The sequence below is a fragment of the Pteropus alecto genome, unplaced genomic scaffold, assembly GCF_000325575.1.
Source record: "Pteropus alecto unplaced genomic scaffold, ASM32557v1 scaffold45, whole genome shotgun sequence".
In the NCBI taxonomy this organism is placed as follows: domain Eukaryota; kingdom Metazoa; phylum Chordata; class Mammalia; order Chiroptera; family Pteropodidae; genus Pteropus; species Pteropus alecto.
Genome location: NW_006442491.1, coordinates 38,532,624 through 38,558,251, shown reverse-complemented (window position 1 = coordinate 38,558,251; position 25,628 = coordinate 38,532,624). Strand labels below are relative to the sequence as shown.

General features: G+C 52.0%; 1 protein-coding gene across 1 annotated transcript in view; it reads right to left on the bottom strand.

The window, feature by feature from the left end:
* Positions 1-22,304: 22,304 nt before the first annotated feature.
* FAM217B (family with sequence similarity 217 member B) overlaps positions 22,305-25,628 on the bottom strand; it is a 7,713-nt gene continuing 4,389 nt past the window's right edge. The window contains exon 5 of the mRNA XM_015596917.2: positions 22,305-25,624. Within this exon, the coding sequence (XP_015452403.1) occupies positions 25,243-25,624 (382 nt within the window). The 3' untranslated portion in view covers positions 22,305-25,242. The remainder of the gene's footprint in view (positions 25,625-25,628) is intronic.

Below are 25,628 nucleotides of genomic sequence, written 5' to 3'. Positions count from 1 at the left end.
ACTAGCTTGATTTTCTACTAAGCGTGCCACTCTGCACAAAACCACCCCCAAACCGATGTCGTTTGAGAGACTCAGCAGCTGCTTTTCTCAAGCCCGCAAGGCTCCAGATGCGTTAGATTGCGGAGTGCGGGCAGAGCGTCTCCCTTAGCACAGCTGCGCCCCTCTGAGCCCCGCTCCTGCACCGGCCAGCGGTCGCCCAGATCCGTCTCTCTCCCGCAGGACCTTGCGAGAAGCAGCAAGAAGCAATCACGCATTTCTCCGTTATGATTTTTTCCTACCTCCATCCTCGTTCAGAATCTGAGCTGTTTCTCAAAACACAGCAGGGGAACCTTGTCATCAGATGCTTCGTCCCCGTGCCCCGGCCGCCACATCCATCGAGCCGGTGCCGCACGGTTCTGTTCTGCTCCTTGAGGTTTGCTTCTCTTGGTCCTGGGTTTTATATCCGTTCAGATTAGATTCGGCCGCACGTGACAGAAAATCCAGAACAGCAGCAGCTTAAACAAGACGTATTTAATTCTCCCTCGTTTTGAGTCTGGAGAAAGGCGGTCCAGGGATTGTCCAGTGTCACCGCATGTGCCGGACACCCACCCCCGCCCCCCGGTTGCCAAACCGTGCATCAGCTCGATGGCGACGCCCGGGCTGGCCGCCCTGGCCCCGGCCACCATATGGTCACCCCAGCTGGCAGAAGAAGGGGGGGATGAGACAGCCACATCTCCACCCATCAAGGACGCTTCCTGGAAGTTGCCTCCCATTGGCCAGAACGTAGTCACGTGACCATACCTGGCTGAAAGAGAGGAGGGGAAATCCGGGGCTCTTTTGTTGAGAAAGAAGTAACAGGTACCGAGACAATTCGCAGTCGCCACAGCCTCTTGCCCACGGTGCGTTTCTGTACCAGAATCCCCGTGCGGAGAAAAGTTAAAGGGCCATCTTTCCCGTTTACGTGTCCCCAGAGTTCCTTGTCCCCCTCCTTCCTCTCTACGTCAGGCTTGTTTTTTGGCCTCTGACGCACACGTGTCAGAGGAGACATGGGCCGGACGAGGTTTGGGGTCTTTGGCCCACGCAGCATCTTCAAGGGGCCTGGTGCTTCGCCTGCACGGGCATGTAAGATGAGGTTCCCGGGTTAGCGTTTCACGGGCAACCGTGAACCGTTCATAGCCTCCGCGTTCGGTAAATCGTAAAAGCAAGCAAAACAGACGCCTCCGACGAAACGCTCCGAAAAGCCAGCGAGATTGTTAATGCAAATGGAAAACCAGAATCCATGGAACACGAAATAAATATTTAACTTACGAGGCTGCAGCTGCTTTTGGGCTGCTCAGTCATTTGGAGGCTCACGCTCTTAATAAAATCACATTTTCCTTGAAAATATTTACTATTTCGGTTTTATTGCCTTTTTCATTGCCGTAGTACGACGTGGTTTAGTTCATGAGTAAGTTCCACTGGAGGCTACGTTTTCACCAGAACCTCCTAACGCTGACATTTCTAACGGAATCCTTCTACAGCATGTAGATGGACTTGGGAATAAACTTGTAGGGAGAACCAGCCACGCCACGAGTGTTCCCTGCAGATGTCAGTTGGGGAAGGTGATAATACATCATCTAGATTGGCATCCAGAGGGGAAGGCTGCAGGATTACGTGCCAGGTGTACTTCACAAACACGCCAGCAGGACACGTTATCCCAAGGACTGAGTGAGACCTATAAAAACGGTCAGGATCTGAAGCCTGTATACACATCGGCTTCAAAATACACAGCGAAATCAAAATTAATAAGACTCTAATTAAGTATCTACCAAATATAACCTTTTGCTCTCCTCGTTAATCAGTTTGGCACTCTTTTTCATCCAGTACTTTTGAAAACAATTAGTTGGAGAAAGTCTCATAATGCAAGAATTCACAAATACGCACAGCCGCCAGGATTCCGTGACTGGCAGGGAATGAAATGAGCTACCCACAGCCAAAAGCGAATGAACTCAAAACTTTTCCAAAGCCGAACGGCAAAATATTTGTTTTTAACGCGGGGCATGGATACAGTGATATGTTTGCTACGATGAGGAGTTTCCAAAAAGAAGACCTTAAACGAGGAACGGCACACTTTTGTTCTTTAAAGAGCCAGAAAGGAAGTGTGTCTGGCCTTGTGGGAACATATGGTCTCTGTCACGATGCTCATCTCTGCAGCGGCAGCACGGAGCGGTCATGGATGGCACATGAAAAATACATGAGCATGGCCATGTGCCAATAAAGCTTTATTTACAAAAACAGATGGCGGGCCAGACCTGCCACCGTGGCCTGCCTCGGGTCCAGGAATGTCTAAAGACCACCTCCTAATTTCTGCCAACAGAATTTAGATTCAAAAAAATATGCTTTTTAAACAATGATTTTTATCCCAAATTACCCAGAAAACGTCCCAGACTTCTCTCGGAAGCATCCTGGCCTTGGGAGAGCCATTCCACACGTGCACGAGTCAGACGGACGGACATCCCAGCCCTTGGGAGCTGGTGGTGGTCCTTCTTTCTCAGCTGCCCAAAGCACTAGATGAGTGAAGTAACTACGGACAAACGCCTGAGGTCTCTTTACAGTAAATATTTGCTCGGCTTCTTCATAAAGAAAGGAAAGGTTTGAACCCTGAGTCAGCTGAAACGTCATTTAATATAATACTTCATTGGTTTATCCTCGGGCGCCAGAGGGCACACACAGAAAATTACGCTCATTAATCATATAAAGTCTTTAGAATTTGGCCGTAGACTTTTAGATCTCCAATATATACATCAAAGTGCCCCGAGAGCAGTTAAAATTTTGCTTTGCCAGCCTCTTTCCTATTACTCAGACCAAAAAACGGACTGTTTACAGGGCACGTGCCCTGCTATTTAAAATTTTTCAAGATTTTTAAAAGATTTCACCCTAGTAGTAAGTGGACGAGTAAAACATTCATTAAAGCTGATGGTTTTGTTTAAAGATAAAATCTAATTGGAATTTATTCATTAAAGGCTACTAAATTCTTTTACTTACATAATATGTGCAGGTTAAATTATGTCTTCATTTTTGAAGGATTTACTGCGTATAAAGTATTAAGTCTAATCGTTTCTTTGTGATGGCATTTTGTTTACTCAAAAACTGAAAAGGATCACTATTTTTTTATCACTAAAAATATCAATTGCAAATGTTCTAGAAAACATTTCTCTATATACCATTTTTTATATACCATTTTTTTTTTTTTTTTTTTTTTGCTGAAAGTTAAGCACAATCCTAATTATAGCGGTGTAAATAATCACTAAAAACCCTATTTTCACTTCCTCCCAATGTTACCTGTCATTGCCAAATTTCTGGATGACCTACGGCTTATACTGCACCTACTCCCAGAGCCGGGCTGCTAACGGGAGCAGGAACTTACAAAACTAAAATCAAGTTTCTCTGGAAAAATCCGACAAATCCAATTTTTAAAAAAGTATAACCTGCTCTTTGGCTTTGGTTGAAGATGTCCGGTCTGAGAATAGCACAGCATTTAATCCAAACTCATAGTTTAGCCTCATCTCAGGGCCAGGATGTAATTTTATGAGAGAGAGAAGAAAGCAAACCCTTTAATAGTGACGGCCCTCCATGAATAATTCCGATTCGCCCTAACATGCATTTTCTTTTTTGGACAAAACACTTGATTCAAATATACCTCTTCAGGTGGAGCAGCCTTGGAGCCAAATAGTCCAGCGGGTCTAGATGGCGGGAAAACGGAAGGTCCCTGCCCCATCTAGTCCCCTCCTCCGAGTGGACGTGAGGTGGGGGCCGGGGTCTGGCCACAGAGCTCCGGGGGAAGGCCAGCGGAAGGGGAGTCAGTGCCTGGCTCTTCCACAGCGGAGGGGAAGGACACCACCTTCACACTCGCCAGCTAGTTTCTGGGAGGGAAGTATGACAGGTATGGTACAGGGCGAGGAGGTACGACACGAGCCCTTCCTCAAGAAGACTCCCCGCCCCCTCCTGCCCACTTACGGATTTATTTTTGGGGTTAAGCCCTCCACCCCCGATACCTCCTGTTCTGGCCCTCGCACCTGCTGCCCCTGCTTGAATGACGACCCCCACCTGCCAGCCTCCCCTCAGCCAACTCCAGCTCATACTTCAGGAACCAAGTCATCTCTGTGAAGACTTTTCCAGGTATTTTTTTCTTCTGGTCTGAGTGACTCAGTAAATGTTGGATGGATGATGGACGGATGGATGGATGATGGATGGATGGATGGACGGACGGACAGCTGGACAGACGGATGGATGGAAGGCCGGACAGATGGATGGACGGGCGGGCGGAACAGGTAGAGGAACGGATGGACAAGGCTAGAGAGCTTTCACCTATTTACCTTCGAACGCCTCCAGGTGGGTGCTCTTGGAAATCTGAGCCATCACCCAACCCAGGTGGAAACGAGTTTTGCAAGAATCTGCTAAGCTGTCACTAGCTGACTGTGGTCCCCGAGAGGACACGCATCCAGGGCATAAAGACATTCAGAGCCAGGCATCTCAGAGCCCGAGGCGACAGGGGTGGGGACGAGCCTGGAAAGAGGAAGCTGAAAAGCCCTCGGCCATGCCCTCCCCACGGTCGTGGCAACCAGCCGTCCCCAGCCCGCCTCCTAGGCTCTCTGTTTAGCGGGAAACACCATCTCCTGGTCCTGTGTTGGCTGGTGCCCTCGGGTGAACCCAGGACCCTCGCCCACAAGTCCCCCATTGCCGGGCCCACTCATTCAGGGGCTGTGGTGACTGCAGCCACATCCATGGGGGTGGAGGGGGAGCTCTCGCCAGCTGACAGATGAATGCACGAGCTCTGGCCAAGCCGGTGCAAGTCCCGCCATGTCCCTTCAGCGAAGCCGCGTAGATGATTAACGGCGGGGCCAGGTGCACAGACAAGACAGGCTGCAGCGGGCTGTGCCGTGTGGACCAGGTTCCGAGTCCCGAAGCTACCGACAGAGCAGCAGATTTCCGCACCCGATTCAGTGAGTTTCGAGTCCCCAGAAGATCAATAATTCATCATAACCCCCGACTAAGTCACAAGGGAAAGAACCGGCCCTTCTGCTCTACATCTGTTCTCTGATACCATGGAGCACAGAGCCCAGGTGCCTGTGGCTGCCTGCCTGGCGGACTGAGGGGGTCTGGTCCCCGGCTGGCCAGCAGCCTGCTCCTGTCCCCACCCGAAGTCCCTGTCCACACAGAGACAGACCCGAGCCTGGCAGGCCGCGTTTTCCACGTGGAATTACTGGGTCCTATTTCTATTGTGTCTCTTTCCCACTTACCTGCTCTTTATACAGGTAAAACTGGTTTTTAATTTACAGTGGAAATATAAATTTCCTATTGAAAGAAATGTCTGTCATTTGGATGCAGGCCCATTTAAAGAAAAATGTTTTTAAGACTCCACTAGTACACGTGGGATATGCATGTAGCAAAAAGTGGTGAAGGTGGCCCTGGACGATTCGGTCGCTGAGTCATCTGGCACCACGGCGATGAGAGGCAAAGGCTGTCGGGGTGGGGCGGGGGGCGTCAGGGGGCTTTGCAGGTGGAGATGGGGAGGAGCAGCCAGGCTCTATGGAAACCATGAGCAAAGCCACCACTCTCTTTAAACCCAAGCAGCAAATCATGCTTCCCCTACCGCTCAGCTGGGCGCCCTGACCCACAGGCCGACACCCGATCCGTGTGGGACACAGGAACAGGAGCGTTAACGATGCCGGAAATAAGAGCAGAGAGCAGGGAACCGCAGTGCCCCAGACGCGCGGTGTCTCTGCCGTCCCCGAACCATCCAGACTCCGGGAAAGGCCCCGGCCTCCAAACGCGCGTGACTTATCGGGGAGGGGACGCTTCTATTATGACTGGTGGGGGTGGGTAGAGTTTCTCATTGCTCAGTGTCAATCGATGGCAAACACCGTCATTTCGGTGGGGCTTCGTAGTCCAAAAGGCCATCGTCTCTGAGGTCACGGTGACATCCTCGGGGTCATGGTTGGGCCGGGCTGTGTGCACCAACTCATTCACCCGCCACTCAGCAAATACTCGCTACGGGGCTCAGAGGCGGGGAGGCTGCATTTGTTTTCTAAGAGCTCCCCACTTCGCCACGGAGGCGGGAAGCAGCGGCACGAGCTCGCAGGCCATCTTGATCAGGGGGCGTCCGGGCCCCCAAATAGAAGGTGTCCAAATGGATGACGGAGACCTTCACGGAGACAGGAATGGGGGGGCGTGGCCGGCGCTGTCACACCCCGTGTGGCGGGAAAGCCCTCAGGGCGCCCCATGGCAGTGGCAGACCCACTGGTCCTGACGGCCCTTCCCCTCGACCTCCTCTTCCCCCCAGAGAGCTTCCTGCTCCTCGTCCCCACCTGCATGCAGAGGCCATGGCTGGGCTTACGAGGTCACCGTCCCCTTCCCCAGGAACTCCTCTCCGCTGACAGAAGGCCTGGAGACTTTTGTTTGCAGCTGAGAGTGGGTGGCGTCAGCTGTGACATCTCGGGCGAAGCGTGTCCCCCCCATGGCACAGAATGTCCCTGTGAGTGTGTGGGCGTGCAGGCTGCTAGTCACACACGATGGGCCGAGCGGGCGTGTACCCTCGGAGGCGCCCTGTTTACCAACGACGATGAAGGCATAACTAGTAATCTGTCAACAACACCGGCACGGGCAGCGGCGGCTTTTATTTATTTATTTTATTTTCTTTATTTATCGCGTGCCTGGTGACACCCCAGCCCGTGCCAAAGACCTCACGTGTGTATTATTGGATTAAATTGCCCAGTAAACCTAAGACAAAGAACGTTATTAACCTCGCTTCATACGTGAAAGCCGAGGGTCACTTGGATCGTGTACCTGATAAGCCGCAGTTTGGGAATCTAAACCCAGGCTGTGGATCCCCGTTTTCAGAGCTGGTGACAAATAGGGCTGTGTCCCAAGCAGGGAGTAAGAGACGAGGGAAGGACATTTGGTACGAGGAGAGGACAGGGACCCCTCATCCTGGGTGGGGCTCTCTGGCGTCTCGGACAGCTGGGCCCTGACCAGCGCTGTCTTGTCACCACGTCCCGCCCACCTGCCTGACCCCCGCCCTGTGGCGACCACAGCAGCCAAGCTTCCCCCGCACACGCTCTGCTCACGTAGCTGCTCCCCCCATCCCCAGAGACCACGGCTGAGCTGCTGGCCAACACGTGCAGCAGCTGGGGTGTCGCCGCCACCTCCCCAACCCTGGCTGTGATGGCAGGTGCTTGGGGAGGTGACCGCGCCACCGCCTCCTGCAGGCTCGACCGCCTCCGCTCCCCAACCCCAGGCAGAAGGATAAGCTCAGCCCAGGTCTAGGAGCCGATTCCATTTTCCTGGCTGGAACTGTCGGAGGCAACAGAGCCCATTACGCAAAGCGCGGCTGCACCGCAAGACGGTCTTTTTCTCCTTCAGGTGACTCAAAGAAATCAAAACAGTTAACTGCTGCTCTTATTGCTGGGGTGGGAGATTCCTTCGGGGAGGCAGCTACCTACCAGTGTGGCGGTGGCTGCTGCCTTCTCTAGGAAGGGCTCAGGCAGTCACCTTCAGGCGCGCACGTCTGTGACACGACCCGAGGCTTCACACCAGGAGAGAAGAGAAAGCCTGGGAAGACTCGGGAGTCTTGGCGGACCACCAGCTTCTCCAGCCACCAGTCATGCTGTAGAGAAGCGGTCCCCACCTTTGTGGCACCAGGGACCGGTGCTCCCATGAGAATCTAGTGCCTGAGGATCTGAGATGGAGCTGAGGCGGTGATGCTGGCGCCAGAGAGCGGATGCAGATACAGACGAAGCTTCGCTCGCTCACGGCTCACCTCCTGCTGCGTGGCCTGGTTCCTAACAGGCCATGGACCAGTACCAGTCTGTGGCACAGGGATTGGGGACCTCTGCTGCGAAGTATCCCCCTATTTACTCGAGCATAAAGTCACCGTTGACAAGATAGTCTTTTAGCAAAAGCCTTTCCCTTGGGGCAGCCAGCCTGCTCCCAGGAGAATACCACGAGTGGGGGCTGGGACAGCAGCACGGGAGCGAAGGATGGGGTTGTCTTCTGACGTTTCTTCGGCTTTCATTTTTTAGACCGACCACCTTCAGTTCCACGTGAAGACACGGGCGAGCTCACGGAGCTTTCGCCCCCAGGTCCGGCTAACTCCAGCCGAGGGTTGCCGTGAGGACCTGAGATGCGGCCAGGGCCAGCGCCAGAAGCAGCAGGTTTGAGAAGCCAGCAGGTGCTGGCTGATCACCTGGACCGGGGGGCCTGTGGGGTGCTGTCATGGGCATCATCTTTGATCCATAACCAATTCATGAGGTTGATTTTCTCATCTCTGGCGCACAGAGGAGGATGTGGGTTTAAATGACTGGCTCGATGTGACCAAGCTAAGAAGGTGCAAAGTCCCGGGCTGTCCCTGGTCCCTGGGAGGCCACTGAGCCTGGCCCGGCCTCTGCTGGTGGGTTCTGCCTTCCTCACCCCGGGCCATGGCTGAGGAGCCAGTGTGGACTCATTTAACTAATGACAACACATTGTCCTTTGAGAAAAACCTCACCTGGTAAAAACCATTTCTCCCCTAAACAAGGTTTCTCAACCTCAGCGCTGCTGACACTTTAGGCCAGATGTTATTCTGTTGTTCGTGGGGGGTGGTGCCCTGGGCTGCACCCACTAAGTGCCAAAAGCATCGTCTCCCTGTCCCAACCAAGTTGTGACAAAATCACCCCGGATGTTGCCCAATCGGGCAAAATCACCCCGGGTGAGAACCTCTGACCTAAGCCAATAAATCAATTCAGTTATATTGGACAGCGTTCTCGGGAATGATTTTCCCCTTTCGCTACTCGAATATGAGTGAGTGTGAAGAAACGGGGCACAGGAAGTGGGGAAACGTTAGGTGTATCGTCGATGTCGTCATGAACACAGAGCACTGCGTTCCACCGCCTGGGTCGAAATGGCTTCGCTCTTGTCATCATATGTGACCGGGGTCTGGTGGCCTTCTGGTGAGCTAGAGCAGGGGTCCCCAACCCTTTTGGCACCAGGGACTGGTTTCGTGGAAGACAGTTCTTCCACCACCGGGGGGCGGGGGGAGGGATGGTTTGGGGATGTTTCAAACACATTACATTTATTGTACACTTTGTTTCTATTATTATTACATTGTAATATTTAATGAAAGAGTCGCAGAACTCATCGTAACGCAGAATCAGTGGAAGCTCGTTTTCCTGCAGCTGGACGGCCCCATCTGGAGGGGCTCACGGGAGACAGTGACACTCGAGGTGCGTTGCTTATGTCTAGCCTACTCCATAATCTCGGTTTGGTTGGCTTCGCTGCAGAAAACCTCGCTTCACAAAGGTAGGATGTTGGACTCTTCCGCGCTTCTGTGGCAACCTCAGGATTTTCTGCCTTAATTCTAATCCAGACCGTATGGAGATTTGAAGTTGTCTCTAGCGTAGTTTTAAGGGCCGCTGTCATGTGCGATCTGAAGCAGCTGACCCTCTTCCAGCACGGACGGAGTCGATTCACCTGGCTCATCCACAGATGGGTCGTGGATCCTCTCCTCCGCAGATCGGGGGTTGTTTGTGGTTGGGACATCACGCCCAGACTCTTTTGTGGTTGGGACGTCACGCCCAGACTCTTCGAAGGCTGTACCTGCTGGGAGAAGGAAGGCCCTGGCTCAGCCTCTTTCGAAATCTCTGCTGATGTTTGAGACACGTCCAAATCCCAATGTTCGCTCATGGCCCCCGTGATTCCAGTTTGGCGCCGAACGCAGCTGCTTTATCTGCCGACTTGAGCCCAGTCACCGTTTACCCCTGAAGCGGCAGATTGAGTTGGTTAAGCAGGTTGAATATGTCACACAGGTAAGCGAGTTTTGTGACCCCTTCTGTGTCACTGAAATGTTGCATTCATAGAGACAGAGTAGAGTGTGATTACCGGGGTGAGGGCCGGAGGAGGAACGGGGGGCTATTTTTAAGGGGTACAGTTTCGGTTTTGCAAGACGAAGAGAGTTCTGGAGAGGGGTGACGGTCACACAACAATGTCAATGTGCCTCATGCTGCTGAATCGCACGCTTAAAAATGGTTAAAATGGCAAACTTTATGTTATATGCATTTTGCCACGATTAAAAAATATGTGACTCTCTGTCGCCCAGAAGCCAGAGGGCTCCCTGTTTACCGCCTCGGGGGAAGACAGACGTAGGAACACGGAGGAAGTCACTCTCCACAAGAGAAGGACCATGCGGGAGGCGCGTGCTGGGTGCAGAGGGCATGAGCGGGTGACTCCTGGGGGCCGGAGAAGCCGCCGAAGGACGAGGCCTTGAACCTGGGCTCCCAACAGGAACCCTCCCCGGCTGTGGCCCGTTCTGCTTAAAGCCGCCCGCCGGGTCCCTCTCCTCTCTCTGCACCTGGCCGGCATTTCCATCTGGATCCGCAGCCTTGAAAATTCCCACCCGAGTTCCAGCGCCTACAGCTTCGCTGATGAGGCCGCAGCCCGGGAGGAAGGCCGGTGGGTCGTTGGCCTCGGACACCCGCAGGCTGGCAGTGGCGCCCTCCGCGGCCATCGGGGCTTCCGCGGCCACCCCCTGGCGGGAGAGCTGACCCTTCTTTCCCGTGGCACGGACAAGGCCTGGTGCCCGGCGGTCCCTTAATCCTAAGGCTGCGGGCCCCGGGGAGCAGCCACATTGGCACCTGCTGCCTCTCGGGCAGAGGCGGCTCAGCGAGCTCGTGGCTCCGGCACTTCATTTATTATTTACGTCGTCTTTGATAATGATCAGGAGACCGTCGTCAGCTCATTTTCCAATCATTTATAGTTTTTTTTTTTTTCTTTTCACTCCCTCTCCTGGTTAAAAAGAGCCGCCATCCATCAAAGGGTGATGAAAAATGCAACAAAAACCATAATCTAATGAAACATTAATGTGACAACCGTGCTGCAAAAAAAAAAAAAAAAGTCAGGGGACCTGAAGGAAATATACATATTAATGATCGTAGCTGCTCAGGGTACAGAGCGGTCAGTGACTTAAAAGGACCGGAAGGCAGGGCTATTTGGAATACAGCCGCAGGCGCCTGGCGTGGAGCATCCCCAGAGCCTTGCAACTCACAGCTTGGCGGGGATCGTCGTGGTCCAGGGGAATTTGTCACACCGGCAGGCAGGAGCTCGGGCCGCATCGCCGACTGCCTTTGAACCGGATCCTCCAGTGGGCTCCGGTCACCCCAAGGTCACCGGAGCCAGTCAGGCCACCCGGGTCAGAACGCTCCTCCCGCGGCGTGACGTCATGAATGGGATCCAGCCCCGCCCAGGGCCCGCTCCCCACTGGCCACAGCAGGCAAGGTGCCAGGGGCCCACAGCACCTTCGGGGGCCCGCACCAATGTTCTGATTTGTTCTAGATTCAGAGGGAGAGGAGCTGACTCTTAGGGTTGGAGAAAATGTTTTAAATATTTTATCACACCAGAAGAAAACATTCTAGGGCCGATGCAAATCTGTTGAGTTTTGTCTAAAGACATTAAATGTCGAAGGATTTAAAGTCACATCGGAAATAATGTTTAATGTTGGTATTATTTTGGTGGGAGGAGCCGTGACACAGCTGCCTGCTCGCCGGGCGCCCCGGGCACTCTGACACTGCTGTCACCCGGCCAGGGCTCGTGTCGTGGGGCTTTCCCTGCAGAGCGTTTAAAGTCTCTTCATTGGTCTCAGGGTCAGTCATAACGTCAAAACACCCCTCTTCATCGCCACTGGAGATGTTGAACTGTGCTCCCCAAGCTGCGGGGAAGGGCCAGTCACCGTCCGGGACGAGGAGACGCAGCCCGCGCCCTGCGACAAGGCCTTTGGGAGGGACCCTGAATTTCATCCTGAGGGAGGCGGTCATCCTTTCCCGGGCAGGGAGATGGAGAAACACACTGAGGAGACAGCACGAAGGGAAGGTCGGCCCCCCGCGCAACTCGGATGTGAGCTTCTCTCGCTGTTGAACTTGAGCGCAAGGGGTCCGAACCTCTGCGGGGCACAGCAGAAGGGGCGGCAGCAACAAACCCCTTGCCCCTTCTGCCCGTGATGGTGCCAACGGCTGAGCGACTTAAAAAGTGCTCTTCGATCTCACGCAATGCCCTGTTTTTCTAAGAATTTTAAAAATAACAAGTATCCTAGTTTGTGCGGCCTAAACATCCGAGCTCTTCTCCTAGAATAGAACTCTATGGCGACTTAGATGAAGGCGATGCTTTTTCTAACACACACAGGTCTTTAAAATAGATCGTTATTTAATACCTTTGGCGACAAGATAAGCTCCTAGATGAGCGCATCCAGATAACAGGGCTTACTTTTTCCAGCCTTGCTTTTGAGAGCACAGCTTTTCACCAAGCCAGGGGAGGATTTGAAAACAAAGCTCAAACATCATAAATGTGATTTTCCAGCTATTCCGTACTGTTTTAATGAGGCGCTTTCATTGAAAACATTTCAACTTCGGTTTATACAATTTTAAATAAAATTTAAGTGACACTTTTAAAAATTATTTATAGCATTTATTTATGTGCCAGATTCTGTTTTAGGTATTGTGAATGAGAAAGACAAAAATCCCCCCCACTGCCCCGGGAACCGATGAGTGAGAGTGTGTGTGAGTGTATGTGTGTGTGTGTGTGAGTGTGTGTGTGAGTGTGTGTGTTCCTTGTGGGGTGCGGCAGGGAAAGACAGATACAGTGGGCATTTTCCTTTAAAAAACATGAGTAAAAAAAAAAGTGGAAACAGATCCTGAGTGTTTTCGATTTTCTCTCTCAGTCCCCCTGCGTGTCTTACGGTGCAGTATTTCCAGACTGATCCGGAGCAGTGAGTCTCGACACCTCCTTCAAGCTGGGGGTCTTGTAGCGCTGAAATCCTGCGTGGAACCCCGAAAGGTAAATCGGGCAACTGAGGAGGGCCGGGCCAGAGCCCTGCTCACCTGCTCACCGCCCCTGTCCTAGAGGCCTGAACTGGTGGGAAAAGCTCAGGACTAGACTTCCCAGCTGCCCCCAAGGACACATGACGATATCTGCAGATGTTTGTGGTTGTCCCAACAGGGGTGCTGCTGGCATCTGCTGGGTAGGGGTCAGGGTTGCTGCCCAGCATCCCGCGAGATGCTAGGTGGCCTCCTGCTCCCCTCACCCCCCATAAAGACTCTTCCATCCCAAACGCCAGTGGCGTGGAAGGCGAGAGCCCTGACGAAGCGTGAGCGCGGCTTCTCCGGCCGCCCCAGGTCTCAGCGTCCTCGTCTGTGTGACAGATCACGAGACGGTTCCAGCAGTCGAGGACGAGCTCGCGTTTAAGGTAGCTCCACGCCTGGTCATCTACACTTGGAAGCAACCCAGACGCCCTTCGGCAGGTGATGAATAAACCGCCATTGTACACCGCACCGTCCCACGACAGGACGTCCCTCGGCGATGAAAGGACGCGGAGCAAACAGCAGTGTGAGCCGCCACGTGGGCGAAGCGGGTCCGAGCAGGCTCCGGCCGCACGGCGATCTGGAAAGGCGGGAGCGCGGAGGCGGCGGGAAGGACCACTGGCCACCAAGGGCTCAGGGAAGGGAGGAAGGGCGGGGCATGGGACTCCAGGGCGCTGGGCTACTCCGGGCTGGCTCCTCCTGGAGGCTGAGGGAAGGTCAGCTCCAGGCCCCCTCCCAGGCTGTGGTGGTTCCCAGCAGCCCTTGGTGCCCCTGGATTAGAGACACGTCAGTCCCTGTGCCCAGCTTCACGGTGTCTTTCTCTGTGTCCCAAGTCCCCCCTTGATGAGGACACCAGTCCCCGGATTCGGACCCACCCCGACCCAGTATAACGCATCTCAATCTGATCACATCTGCAGAGACCCTGCGTCCACATGAGCTCACATTCACAGGTACCAGGCGTTTGGACCGGAACCCATTCAACCCATGACACCCCAGAGGGCAGAGACTGCACTCTGCTGTGCTCATTCATTCGCTCATCCATGACGAGCCCCGTTCCTGACTCTGGGGTGGCGGTAGTGACTGAGATGGGGTCTCATCTCTCTTAGAAGTTGTAATGGGGGAGCTGGACCGTCACAGAGACTCAGACAGAGGGCTACATTTCAAGTAATGGGAAGTATCGGGGAGAAAGGAAACCAGAATAATGGCGCGGAGCCATGGGGGAATGGGAGCACGCCCCCGAATTCCCACCCCGTCTCGTCCCTCAGGGAGGTTTACAGTCCAGTGAGGGGACCGGCCACCAAGTCATAGCAGAGGCTGAAGCGACAGAGCAATGGGGTCACCGCCTCGGGCGAGCGGACGGCTTTGGCCCCAGGAGGCCGGCAGCGAGCCTCGGAGTCCCGGAGGGACAGGTTCCTACGGGTGCTGTCCGCGTCCCCCTTCGATCCCTGGGACCCATCTGCGAAGTGCCAGGCTTTCTTTCCATCTAGACCTCAAGTTTCGGAAAACACCGTGAACGCCAACCCTTCAGTCATCTTTAAAGGCATTGAAAACAAACAACTTGCCCGAAAGAAACAAGCAGGCACCAAATGTTTTCCCCTGTCCTTGTGTAGGTCCTGTGCGTGACTGCGGTGTTCTGGGCCTTCCACGCCCCGTCTCTCCGGGCAGCCTGTTAGAAATGCAGAGTCCCGGGCCCGCTCCCCCTGCTGAAACGGGATCTGCATTCTACCAGGACCCCCAGGCCACCTCTTTGCTCACCAAAGGTCGAGGACAGCTGTCCCAGGTGCCTCTTGGGAGACTGTGTCCCTTCTGTCTATCAGACGCTGCAGATTCTGTGCAGGTGGCAGGGCTGTGTGTGGCTACAGGAGACTTGGAGTCAGCTTTGCCTGTCTTGGAGTTTGGGGCGAATTTCTGCACGTTTGAAATTTGGAGCTCAGAGTCCGTCGGGGAGTTAAGGGAATACGTTTTGTTGTGTATACAAACCCTTGGAGGTCACTGAAGAAAAGCCACCTAGATTGCTTCTGTCACACACGAACATTTCCCACCCTGAGGGTTAATGTGCACCCTGGCGGGCCTGAGGGCTGGGCCCAGTTCTCAGTAGGAGTCGAAACAGAACTTGGACTCCCTGAGGACCCCCGTAGGGTGGGCTGCCGACGTGACAGGCCCCGTGTGTGGCCCATAGCTCTTTGTTTGTGCCTCCCCGTCCCGGTTTAAAGCCTGAACTTGGTCTCCGCAGCAGCCCGTGGGTTGGGTGATGGAACCTTAACGAACACCGGGTTCACAGTACGGAACTCCCCAGGCGTGCGGCTCCCCATCCGTCTGTCAGGCAGCCCAGGGTCTGTTCGCTCCGCCTCCCTCCATGGCTTTCCACTGTGACTCATGGAAACCTGGATTAGCCCATTCTATAAACATCATGCGGCTCGGTCCCAAAGTGCCATCAGATGCCCTGGTCGAGCCGGGGCCCTGGTGATGGGCAGGAAGGTGTGCGGCACTTCACGTAGATGTTGGAAATCGTCGCAGAGCCCAAGCCCAGACTCTGAAAGAAGATTACGAAATTAACCTGTGTTCCAGGCGCACTTCTGGCTCGGCACGGCGTACAGCACAGCGATCTCCCAGGACCTGCCACACAGACCGCGGAAGTAGTGCTTACAATACACTATTCCTGCAAGAGCTTTACAGTAAATCCCTGCTTAGAATATATCGAATTTCAGGGACCATAAAAGATGGTGTTTTCTCTCCATCGACAGGATGGTGAATGTATATTTTTCCGTCCTCACAACCTTCTCTAGAGAGCAAGCTGGCCTCTGGACATTCATCCACACGAGGTCCTCGGACTAAGTACCTTAGCAACGTGATATCGGGCATATTGTCGAAGAGCTGGAAGGGGAAGTAATGGAAAAAAGGGGTGAGAACAAACCACTGTGCATATGAAACGTCAAGGCTAAGCCTCCAAGGCATTTTTAAAGAACCGCGCCCAGCGACTGACTGCACAGCTGAGCATTTATCCTAAAGAAATAAATGGACGAACAAAGATGCAGGAACGAGGAACACAGAGGCAAGCTGACTTTTCATAGTGAAAAACCAGAAGCAACATAAATATCCAACCACATAGAAGGAATCGTACACCAGGACCCCGGTCACATACGAGAGGACTCGGCAGCTTTTAGGGGTTACGTAGACTACCACAGAAATGGGTACGGCACACGGCTAAGCAGGAAAGGCAACCCGCAATCAGCGTGGGGCTGCGAGCCTGTTCTGCTGGTACGTGCAGAGAGGTATCCGGAAGAACACGCACCAACCTGTCGGGCTCGGTCACCTGCCCAGGGGAAGTGGGGTGACAGCCATGCGGCTAACGTTTAGAAAGAGCCTGGGGTGAGCCAGCCAGCGTATGCCTTACCTTCCCCCAACCCACTCAGTCTGTATAGCAACCCTGAGACATGGCATGTCACTGACCCCACCGACAACGAAGCAGAAAGGGTCTCTGACACAGTAAGGATGGGGTACGTCCGGAATACGAACCCACGTGGTCCCCCAGACTCTTGGGCGTTTACACTGTTAACTGCTGAATCTTGAAACTCCTCGTAGGTTTTTTTTTAAATAGTAGGCATATACTATTTTTATAAACATTGCAAAAACATGAATTATTTTTAATTTTTTTTCTAGGCATCGTAGAAGGTCAGCGCTGTAGGGGACTTAGTCACTCAACACACAGCTCAGGGTCCACCAAGGTTAGGAAGGCAACAGAGCCCACGGGGCCCGCGTACAAGTCCCAGCATTCGGATGTTGCCATGTGTCGTCCTCAGAGCTGGAGGTGACGGTCGGCCCCGGAGTGCGGGAGACAATGAGCGTGGCGGGGGCGGTGACATTCCAGGTGACCCGAGCCCCATCGGACTGTCTCATGTGAGGGCGTAGGCCCCGTGTGCTCAGACCTTCTGATTTTTAAAAAGCCTTCAGATGCGCAGACTTTCTGATACAACCGCCTCATTATTCTTCCGTGTTTTAATCGTGGTGAAATACACATAGCGATTTGGCGTCCTCACCATTTTTAAGTGCGCGGCGGGTGGCGTCAGGCACACTCACACAGCCTGCCGCCGCCACCACCGTCCCCAGAGCTGTCTTCAGCCTCTGGGGTTTACAGACTTTCTCTGCCAAAATCCCTTTAAGCTCAGGCAAGCGTGTCTTTTTGGAGCTGGGGAAGGAAGAAGGAAGGAGGAGAGAAGAGGCAGAGACTTCCTGGGGGGGGGAGGGGCGGTCTCCAAACCAACCTTGCATTAGAATTCTGAAAAAAAAAGGACCACTTGGGATTCTGCTAGGTCAAGTTTAAAACAATACCTGAGACCCATTCACCCTGATGACCTTGGATTACCTTATATCACATTACCTTGCTGAAAACAGTAAACAGGCCTTTAGCAGATGAAATGAAAGGTAAGCTTTCTGTCTTACCGTACATCCGCTGCTCTGTGAGATGCTGCTGAAGACTTTCATTTGAATAGTTCACTGTCTTAGGCCAAATTAACAGCTTATTACCAAAAAGAGAAAGAAATGCAATTTTAAGGTCTTCGGTTATTTTCTGTGCATAGAAAAACAGAATAATAATGACTGAGTTTATAACTTTGTGCTTGTTTTCAAAGTGGATAATTTTTATTCCATGGTAGTCTATTGAAAACCTTCAGCTGGAGTCACTAATTCAGAGTTTGTAGATTGGGTAAGCTGAACTGTGCTGGATGTCTGGGGAGGAACGGACGCCACGTGAACCCCCAGGGCTGGCACAGTGCCGGGGTGACAGTATCGAGCGGGAAGGGCGGCGAACTGAGTCCCAGAGGGGTTTGGGGGAGGCTGGGAACGTACCGGCCCCACTTTCACGTTTGCTGTAAGATGGGGAAAACTGGCATTTTACGATATTTACCATCTTTATTAAAAAACAACCAAACTTTCAACATCCTCAGACGTTTAAAAATAACCGAGCAAGAAGCCAGTGTCCTCCTCAGTGAGGCTGTGAGTCACTCGGCTGGCGACTCTGGGCTCCACCCGCTTCCCGTCTTAGGTGCGTCTGAACTAGAGGACCTCAGGGTTCCCTTTTCTGCTCTAAGGATCTGGGATTCCAGCGAAAACAGACCAGTGTCCCTGCGTCCTCAGAAGTGCAGTAACGCCTCGAGGCCACCAGGTGGCAGCTCCCAGATCCGTGGAAGCTCGTGTATGAAGAAATGTGATAAGCTTGTGAGATAAAAGTTACTTGATTACAAGGAAGACGCGAACTGCAATTCATGATCTAAACTCAGCGTTCTCACCTTGGGTGCAGCGGGCACCCAAGCGACCTCAAGTTCTCAGTACAGCCGAGCCGACCTGAAGCACAATGCCAAGCCTGGAAATGACTTTATTTCACTTTAGCCTGGGAATGCGAACCTGAATTTTTCAGTCGTGCGTCAATACCTGGAGACATACAAGTCCTATAGATAACTAACCCTTCGAAGGACTTAGAAAAGGAGGGCGAGCGTGGGGGGAGGTGTCCTCCCGTCAGGACGCCCTGAGACATCAGCACCCGGAAGGCCACCGGCTCCGGTGCTCCCGAGGCTACGAACACGGGCCGAGTCCTCTCGAGAATGTGCTTTGTGCTATGAGGGCGCTGAGCTTCCTCTTTTCTTTAGAACGCTCTGGGCGTTACCTGGCAGCGCCGTCTCATCTGCAGAGCTCAGGACCCTTGAGTAAACTTGGCCATTTACTTCTAACCAAAGCCTCCTGACTCTGCTCGTTGACACCTATGGGGAAAAGAGTATTTCATTCCAGCATTTAGAACATGCACAACATAGGAAAACGGCAACGCTTCCTTGTCTGTCCCCTGACTTCGTCAGGGCGGACAGCTCGAGAGAGATGCGTTTAGAGGAAAAGCTTGGCGACAGGCAGTGGTGGCCCCTCTGATCCTGGTCCCAGTACCAAAGTGGGTGAAAGGGCCGCCCGAAGGCAGACTGAGCTTCCCACACCTGGAATTTAAAAATAGAAGAGTGTGAATGTGAGAAAAATTCACGGGTAAATGCGTCCTCACGAACTTGGACTCCCAGCATTCACGGCAGCTCAGATTGTCAGAGGCCAGAAACCGCGCATCGGAGCCACCCCTTCTGGAAGGTGCGGGCGTGGTCCCCAGCCAGACGCCTTCAGCCCTGGCGAAAACACGTGGATGCGGTGGACGTCCTTGTCAGTGGGGAAAACACGTGGGTGCGGCGGACGTCCTTGTCAGTGGGGAGACCAGTGCTGTCCGAGCCGTCCACTCGAAGGTGCAGACGTGTCAGCGCTCAACAGCTGGTTTCTCAGATTTTAGCCAGCGAGGATCTGGCAAAGAGGCGGACTTCGGTTCTGTAGGGTTGGTAAACTTTTCCCTTTACCCTCATAGGAGAGAAAAGGTCATTTCCCCTCTACTCGTCTAGGTTCTTGGCTGAGCCCCCTGAGCCCCTGACCCCCCGTAATAGAAGACATGAACAGGACAACAGACGTTTAATAAACAGGGGGGCTTCTTGTATACGTGAGAAACCCAGGAAAACAGCGACCTCCCGAAATGGCCGGAGCCACCGCCTCCAACGCCATCTCAGCAGAGGACAAGGGAAGATGGCGGGGCGCGGGAAAGGGAGGGGTGCTCCTCCGCAGCTCTGAGTCCACGCCTGGGGCGCCAGAGTCGGTAAGAGTTTCTAGGGACCCAGCGCCCCCCTTCTGGGTGCACGGAGGGGGGGCCCCTTGCAAATGGAAATGCCTCTGGCAAAAGCGTGACTTTCACTCAGTTGTCAGAGCTTCTCCTGCGTTTTCTGTTTCATAAAAATAATCAGCCTAAAAGAATCCTCATGCCAAAGAGGCATATTCGGGGGTGGCAAACTCTGCACCCCTTCGCCTTCCTAGCGCTCTGCTGGGCTGGGCCTGAGAATTAAAGCAACGGAAGGTGGGTCGACAGATGAAGAGCACACCAATACATCAACGATAAGTTTGGCATGACAGGGGAGCTTTCATAAGGGATGAAGATCCGACGAAATGGTGACACTTGCTCGCTTTCGTACGCGCGTTGAACAGAGGCCATTCCGGAGAAGCGGTGGCGTGGAGAGGCCAGAGGAAGGCGAGAATTATCTGCTAGAGGAAGGCGAGAATTATCTGAACAAACGAGATGTGGGTAGAAGCCTCTTGGTCTCAGCGTCTTGGCCCCAATGATAAGAATGGCACTTTCTTCCTGGTGCGGGGAGGACCCGTCATATATATATAGGAATTTCATCTGCTTTTAAGAAAAAGAAGAAAGGTAAGAGTGATTTCCTTTTATTTGCTATGTTTCAAGTGTCTTTAGCTCAAAATAGTCGCTATGCCAGAGGGACACATTTGGGGGGCATGTTCTGAACCCCTTCTCAGTCGGCAGGTGTGGAGAGCTCCCAATTTGAGTTAATAGAATGGTGTGAGCTGAATAACATCTGAAATTGCATATGCAGCATTCATTTTCTCCAAAATACCATTCAAGTGAGGACAGTGATATTCGTGACTGTCCCATATTTTAAAAATGTCGTGCGCATTTTCCAGTGTGATGACGCTTAATTCTTTAAATAGCGCATTGCTGAGGACCGGAATATTCGAATCGTCTTTTTCTAAGCAAGGTCTCTGTGAGTATTTTGATAAATGAATGATTTCTATTACTTCGTCGAGCACTGTTCCGTGCTAGATGTGGCGTTTTATGACGTTACAGTAATCAAGCTAGGAGGCCTTTCAGCTGACCTGGCTCTAATACCTTGACAGCCTCATTAGCAAACCGAAACCCAAACCAGAGCCAGTTCCTGCTGGTGCTGAGGGGTAGGGAGGACGGCCAATCACAGACGGCCACCTTCTGCAGCCACCAAGGTGTGGCCAAGCCGACGGTTTCCTTGCTTCTGCGTGTTCTCTGGAAAATCCTCGCACTGGCTCCTGTCTGTAGAACGCTCCCGACCACTTTTCATTAGGTGCTGCCCGATGTGAATCCATTTTTGCTCAACGAAACTTAAAATGCTTAATATGCTTCTCACTTTTAACAATGATACAGGGCACCTTCTGCAGCCACCAAGGTGTGGCCAAGCCGATGGTTTCCTTGCTACTGCGTGTTCTCTGGAAAATCCTCGCACTGGCTCCTGTCTGAAGAACGCTCCAGACCACTTTTCATTAGGTGCTGCCCGATTTGAATCCATTTTTGCTCAACGAAACTTAAAATGCTTAATATGCTTCTCACTTTTAACAATGATACGGGGGTGTCCAGTGAATGGAAGGGGATCCCCCAAAGGACCTGCTGGCGCTGAACGAACCGCTCGATTCTCCGATGGTGGAGTGGCGCGGAATGAAGAACGTGCTTCGTGTCTGAGGGCAGTCCCTTTGTACCCCATTTCTTTTTGATTCCACTGCAAACCTTGTCCTTTGACTGGAAGGTACCGACAGCACAAATTCAGCGCTGTCTGAAAGGGCTCAGCCGCCACCTCCCGGATAATGAAACGGCGACATCCAAAAACAATCTCCCATTTTCTGTACAAACTAATGATTGAATACCTCCAACACGGTTAATTTTCAGACTACCAGAATATTATTCTTAAAGCCCGGTTAAAAACATGACGACAGGCCCAAAATGGAGTCGCTTAGGCTGAGCCCCACAACCAAACCGAGACTTACAGTTTCTGCTCTCTGAGAAATGCAGTCTTACACCAGTCAGTCAGGAGTGGCCGGGTCAGCTAGCGAGGTCACCTGCCCGATTGGCCCCTGCCCTCCCCCAGGGGAAACTGACCTAGCAACAACCAACCCGCTTTTTCCAGTGTACCATCCCTGTCCCGCCCCCGTCTGCTTACAAAGTCTTTCATTTTGTACAGGTCCCCGAGCTGCTTTCTGCGCACCGGATGGGATGCCGCCTGATTCACAATCACTGAATGAGAGTCAAGAAGCTCTTTAATACATACTCGGTTAAATTTTAACGCTCCCCCAATTTTTTCTGCTGTCACTATTTGGTAGACTCAAAAGAATGTACCTCATTGTCAGAAGTAAGGTTAGAAAGAGAAGCAAAGGGTCTTTCAGAATGTGTGTAGCCGTAGCCGCTGAAAACTGCCATGTCCCAGCCAGGTGGCTCCGTGGAAAGCGACGGTACTCACTTCTAGTTAAGGTGAGTTACTTGTGACACATTTTTAAATTTTCCTGAATTTCCATCCTGCTTCCCTAACCACTCAGCACCCCTGGGGGCTAATGAAAGAAAGACAGACCCAAGAAACGTGCAGCCGGCAATGCGTCTCTGGAAATGCCGTCACGTGTGATGCTTAGTGTTGAGAGAGGAGATGGACCAGAACTTCCTCTTCAGCTGCTCTTTGAAATAACCGGGGAGGAAGAAGACAAACTCTGGAAGAGAACTGCATGAAAAGCAAAGCCAAACCAAACCAGAAAAGCCCAGGCAGTATCTGCCACTGTTTAATTGATCTCAAAGAAGGAAAAATCCAGATTCGCAAAGACTCACATGTATGTATTTTATTATGTACAAAACCAGCATGCAATCGTTATTTTAACAGCAAATGAGCATGCTGAATGTTTTCAGGCCGTTTTGAACAGTGCTCTGTACACATATATGAATAAATAATGAATACTGCTTCTCTATTACCTTGAAATACAGTACTACGAGAGTTTTATATTTTTATGTAACGAATCAAGTAAACGCACAGAAAGGAAGAGGAAACAGGCGATGTTTACAAGTAAGGTAGAAAATCTTAGCTTTCTGCGAATTAACAGGGCTAAGGACCACTACAAACCATCTTCCTTCTAGTTATTTGCTATCGTAAGACCAAGGAAAGCTTCTCCCCCATCTTTTGGTGGCTCCGGGCCATCGATCCCACCCCATTCATGTTAGTTACAAACCTTCAGCCAGTTTAGTCAATGAAAGTTTTGAGAAATAGTCAAACCTAAACAATTGTAGATAATACTGATATATTTTTTAGTTCGTTTTGTACATTTTTAAACTTTTCCCGCCCACTGATTCTAAGTCTGAAGTAGTTTCTTCTTACATTCTCTAAGCTTTTTTTTTTTTTTTTTTTTTACTTTGGGTTGTTTTAATTGGTTTAACCTCAATGTATATATAAACAACTCCCCCAGAAATGAGAGGCACTTCTTAGAAACACAATGACTCTTGGCACTTGATTGGCAGGACACTCAGTGGCTTAGCCTTGATAAACCGAATGAGTTCGTGACTCGGCTTTGCAATGTCATCTACTGGAAAATGGCAAGATTTGTATCTACGGCATTTAGTGCATTAAGATGTGTTACATACATTATCGGAAATCATGAAATGAAAATTGTGCTTATCTTCTGCAGTGAACCTACACTATTCGTTAGGAGCTCTGACCCCATCGCAATAATACTGGTTAAAATAAATCATCAACCTGAGGCAAAAAAAGAAGCAAGTAAAGTCACTTTTCCAGGCTTTTAAAACCCTGGTCATGTGACATTATGACTATTCCTCAAATTAGGCAACCAGCTCGGATTCACAGAGCAAGGAACAAACACAACCCCCGAGGCGTTACTATGTTTCTAAGCGTCCTGGCGTTCAGCTCAGACCCCCCGAGATGACATCCGTGCCAGCCTCGCTCTGCCGGGCCTCCAGGAGCGCCCGCATGGAGGCATTGCTGGGGGCGGCAGCGACTCGGCGTGACCCTTCTGTGTGACTGTCAGGACGCACGTGAATGTAAGGTGCTCACCGAGATCTACAGCCCTGAACCGTCTAACGAGCTGCATCGAAGCCTGGCAGAGAAAGAATCATGAGCGAGGTGCCAGCCCTGGGTAAAGGAATAACCCGCCAGTGCTCACCAGGAGCAGGGCTGGGGCAGAGGACACAAGGGGAATGCTCAGGAAGGAAAAGTAAGAGTAACACTATGTTTTCAAATATAATGTAGACACGAAGTACAAAGGGTTTGGTATGATTAGCACTGTGGAAGCGGTGCCTACCACACTGACACCTGTGCTCGTGTGAGGAGGGGTGAGATCTCACTATGAGAGCATGCTTTCTCCATGGGCGGGTGAGAGGAAGGGCATACGGGAAGGAGTCTGTAAAATCTGGAAATAAAGTCTGGGAAGAAAAAGACTGTCATCAAACACTTTACATGTTGTTTAATATGATTAAAATCAGATTTTAAAACAGGATCTTAAAATTCATAAAACTTTGGCCATTATTTTGATTATAAAGGTATCCTTAGGCTGTTAACCCAGCAAGTGCCTTGGATGACATTGGCTGCTGAGTGAAAAGTGAAAAGTCTGCAAGCTATTACATATTTTTAGATGAAAAGTGCCAAGTTTTTCATCTGCCCCAAAGGTGGAAAAATAGAAATGTGTATGTAAAAAAAAAAAAAAAGTGTAAAGGGATAAAATTAGCTGTTAAAACATACTGTGTAACAAGAAGTAGTCAAACGAAGGTTTTGGAGATATTCGAGATGGCATCCAGAGCAACCTCAGGGCACAACTCCAGGGGTACTTCGGTGTCACTTAAGGGCAGGTAAATGGGAAGCGTTTCTGAAGCCAGGAACCCAGAAGACGGGAGCAGGATGCGGAGGAGGCATCCTATGGAGCACCTGCCCCGCGCTCCGCTGCATCCTGAGCTGTGTCCTCTCCTCTCTGCCCAATCTAATGGCAAACGCCTGCTCTTGCCCACTGAACCATCATCATTTTGACTCCACACAGCAGGATCCAGGTCCCAAACCAGTGACATCGTGACTGGTACACTCAGTGGCTCCCCACGTCTGTGCCTTATAGACCCTTCACTTAGAAATTCTAAAAGGTGCTTTACCACCAGCTCTAAATTTAAGATGCTTTTTAAGAAAACCCATGTCAGAGGAACTGTGTGAAAGCTCTAGATTCTGTGGTCCCTAAAGAGGAAGCAGCTTCTGATGAATGACTTGGCTCAAAATAGATGCTCCCTACCTTGAAGAGAGCACGGAGCACCGGCTTGTCCCAGGGGTCTGCCCCACAGGCCTCCTGCCTGAGTCGTTTACGATGCAGATGCCCCGGGCCCCGGCTGCAGCCAACGTCTGGGCTCATCCCACGCCGTCTACAACAGCCTACACTGTTTTGTCCAGTCGTGTACGGTGAAGGCGGGGGCAAGCCTGTTCTCCACCGGGCCGCGTTGCAGTTTAGGTGACTCTTCCCAGGGCGTCCCTTATGTGGCACGGACCGTGGTTTATGGTCCAAAGGGCTGTCCTTTGCTTAAGACTGTCCATACAGAGACAGGCTTGCTTTAAGACACCTTGCTCTGAAAACCCACGTGGGGAAGGGGCGGACTGAAGAACCAACCAACTGCTGAAACGGCAGTCATCACAGGATCCCTTAAAATTCCCAGCGCTGTCACTTTCGAAGGACCCCTAATATCTAGGTGTCTGCCGGTCATCGCGATTCGTCATTTCAGATGTCATTGGAATTTACGTGTGCTCTGCTTGCCTCCGTTTGTTTTGAGTTTTTTCTCGCTGGAGAGGGGGGCGTGGCCACAGCTATTCGCATTTCCCTTTTTCTTAAGATTCGCGTGTGCTTGGGTTTTGGGGGCCTTGCGGGAGTCCACGGCATCCAGAATCATCGCCGAGTGTTTGAGGGCCCGGATGTTGCCGCTGCTCTCGATCTTGGGGCCGCTGTCAGCGTCACCCGGGTCCCAGCGCGGCTGCCTGCCACCCCTGCTGGCTTTCTTTTTCTTATCCTCTGCCCTGGGGTCCAGGGTTTGCTTCTGGGAACACAGCCTGCTGCCTCTCAGCACATGGAGGGGCTCGGGCGGCGTCTGGAAGGGGCGCCCGGGCCGCGGCCTTC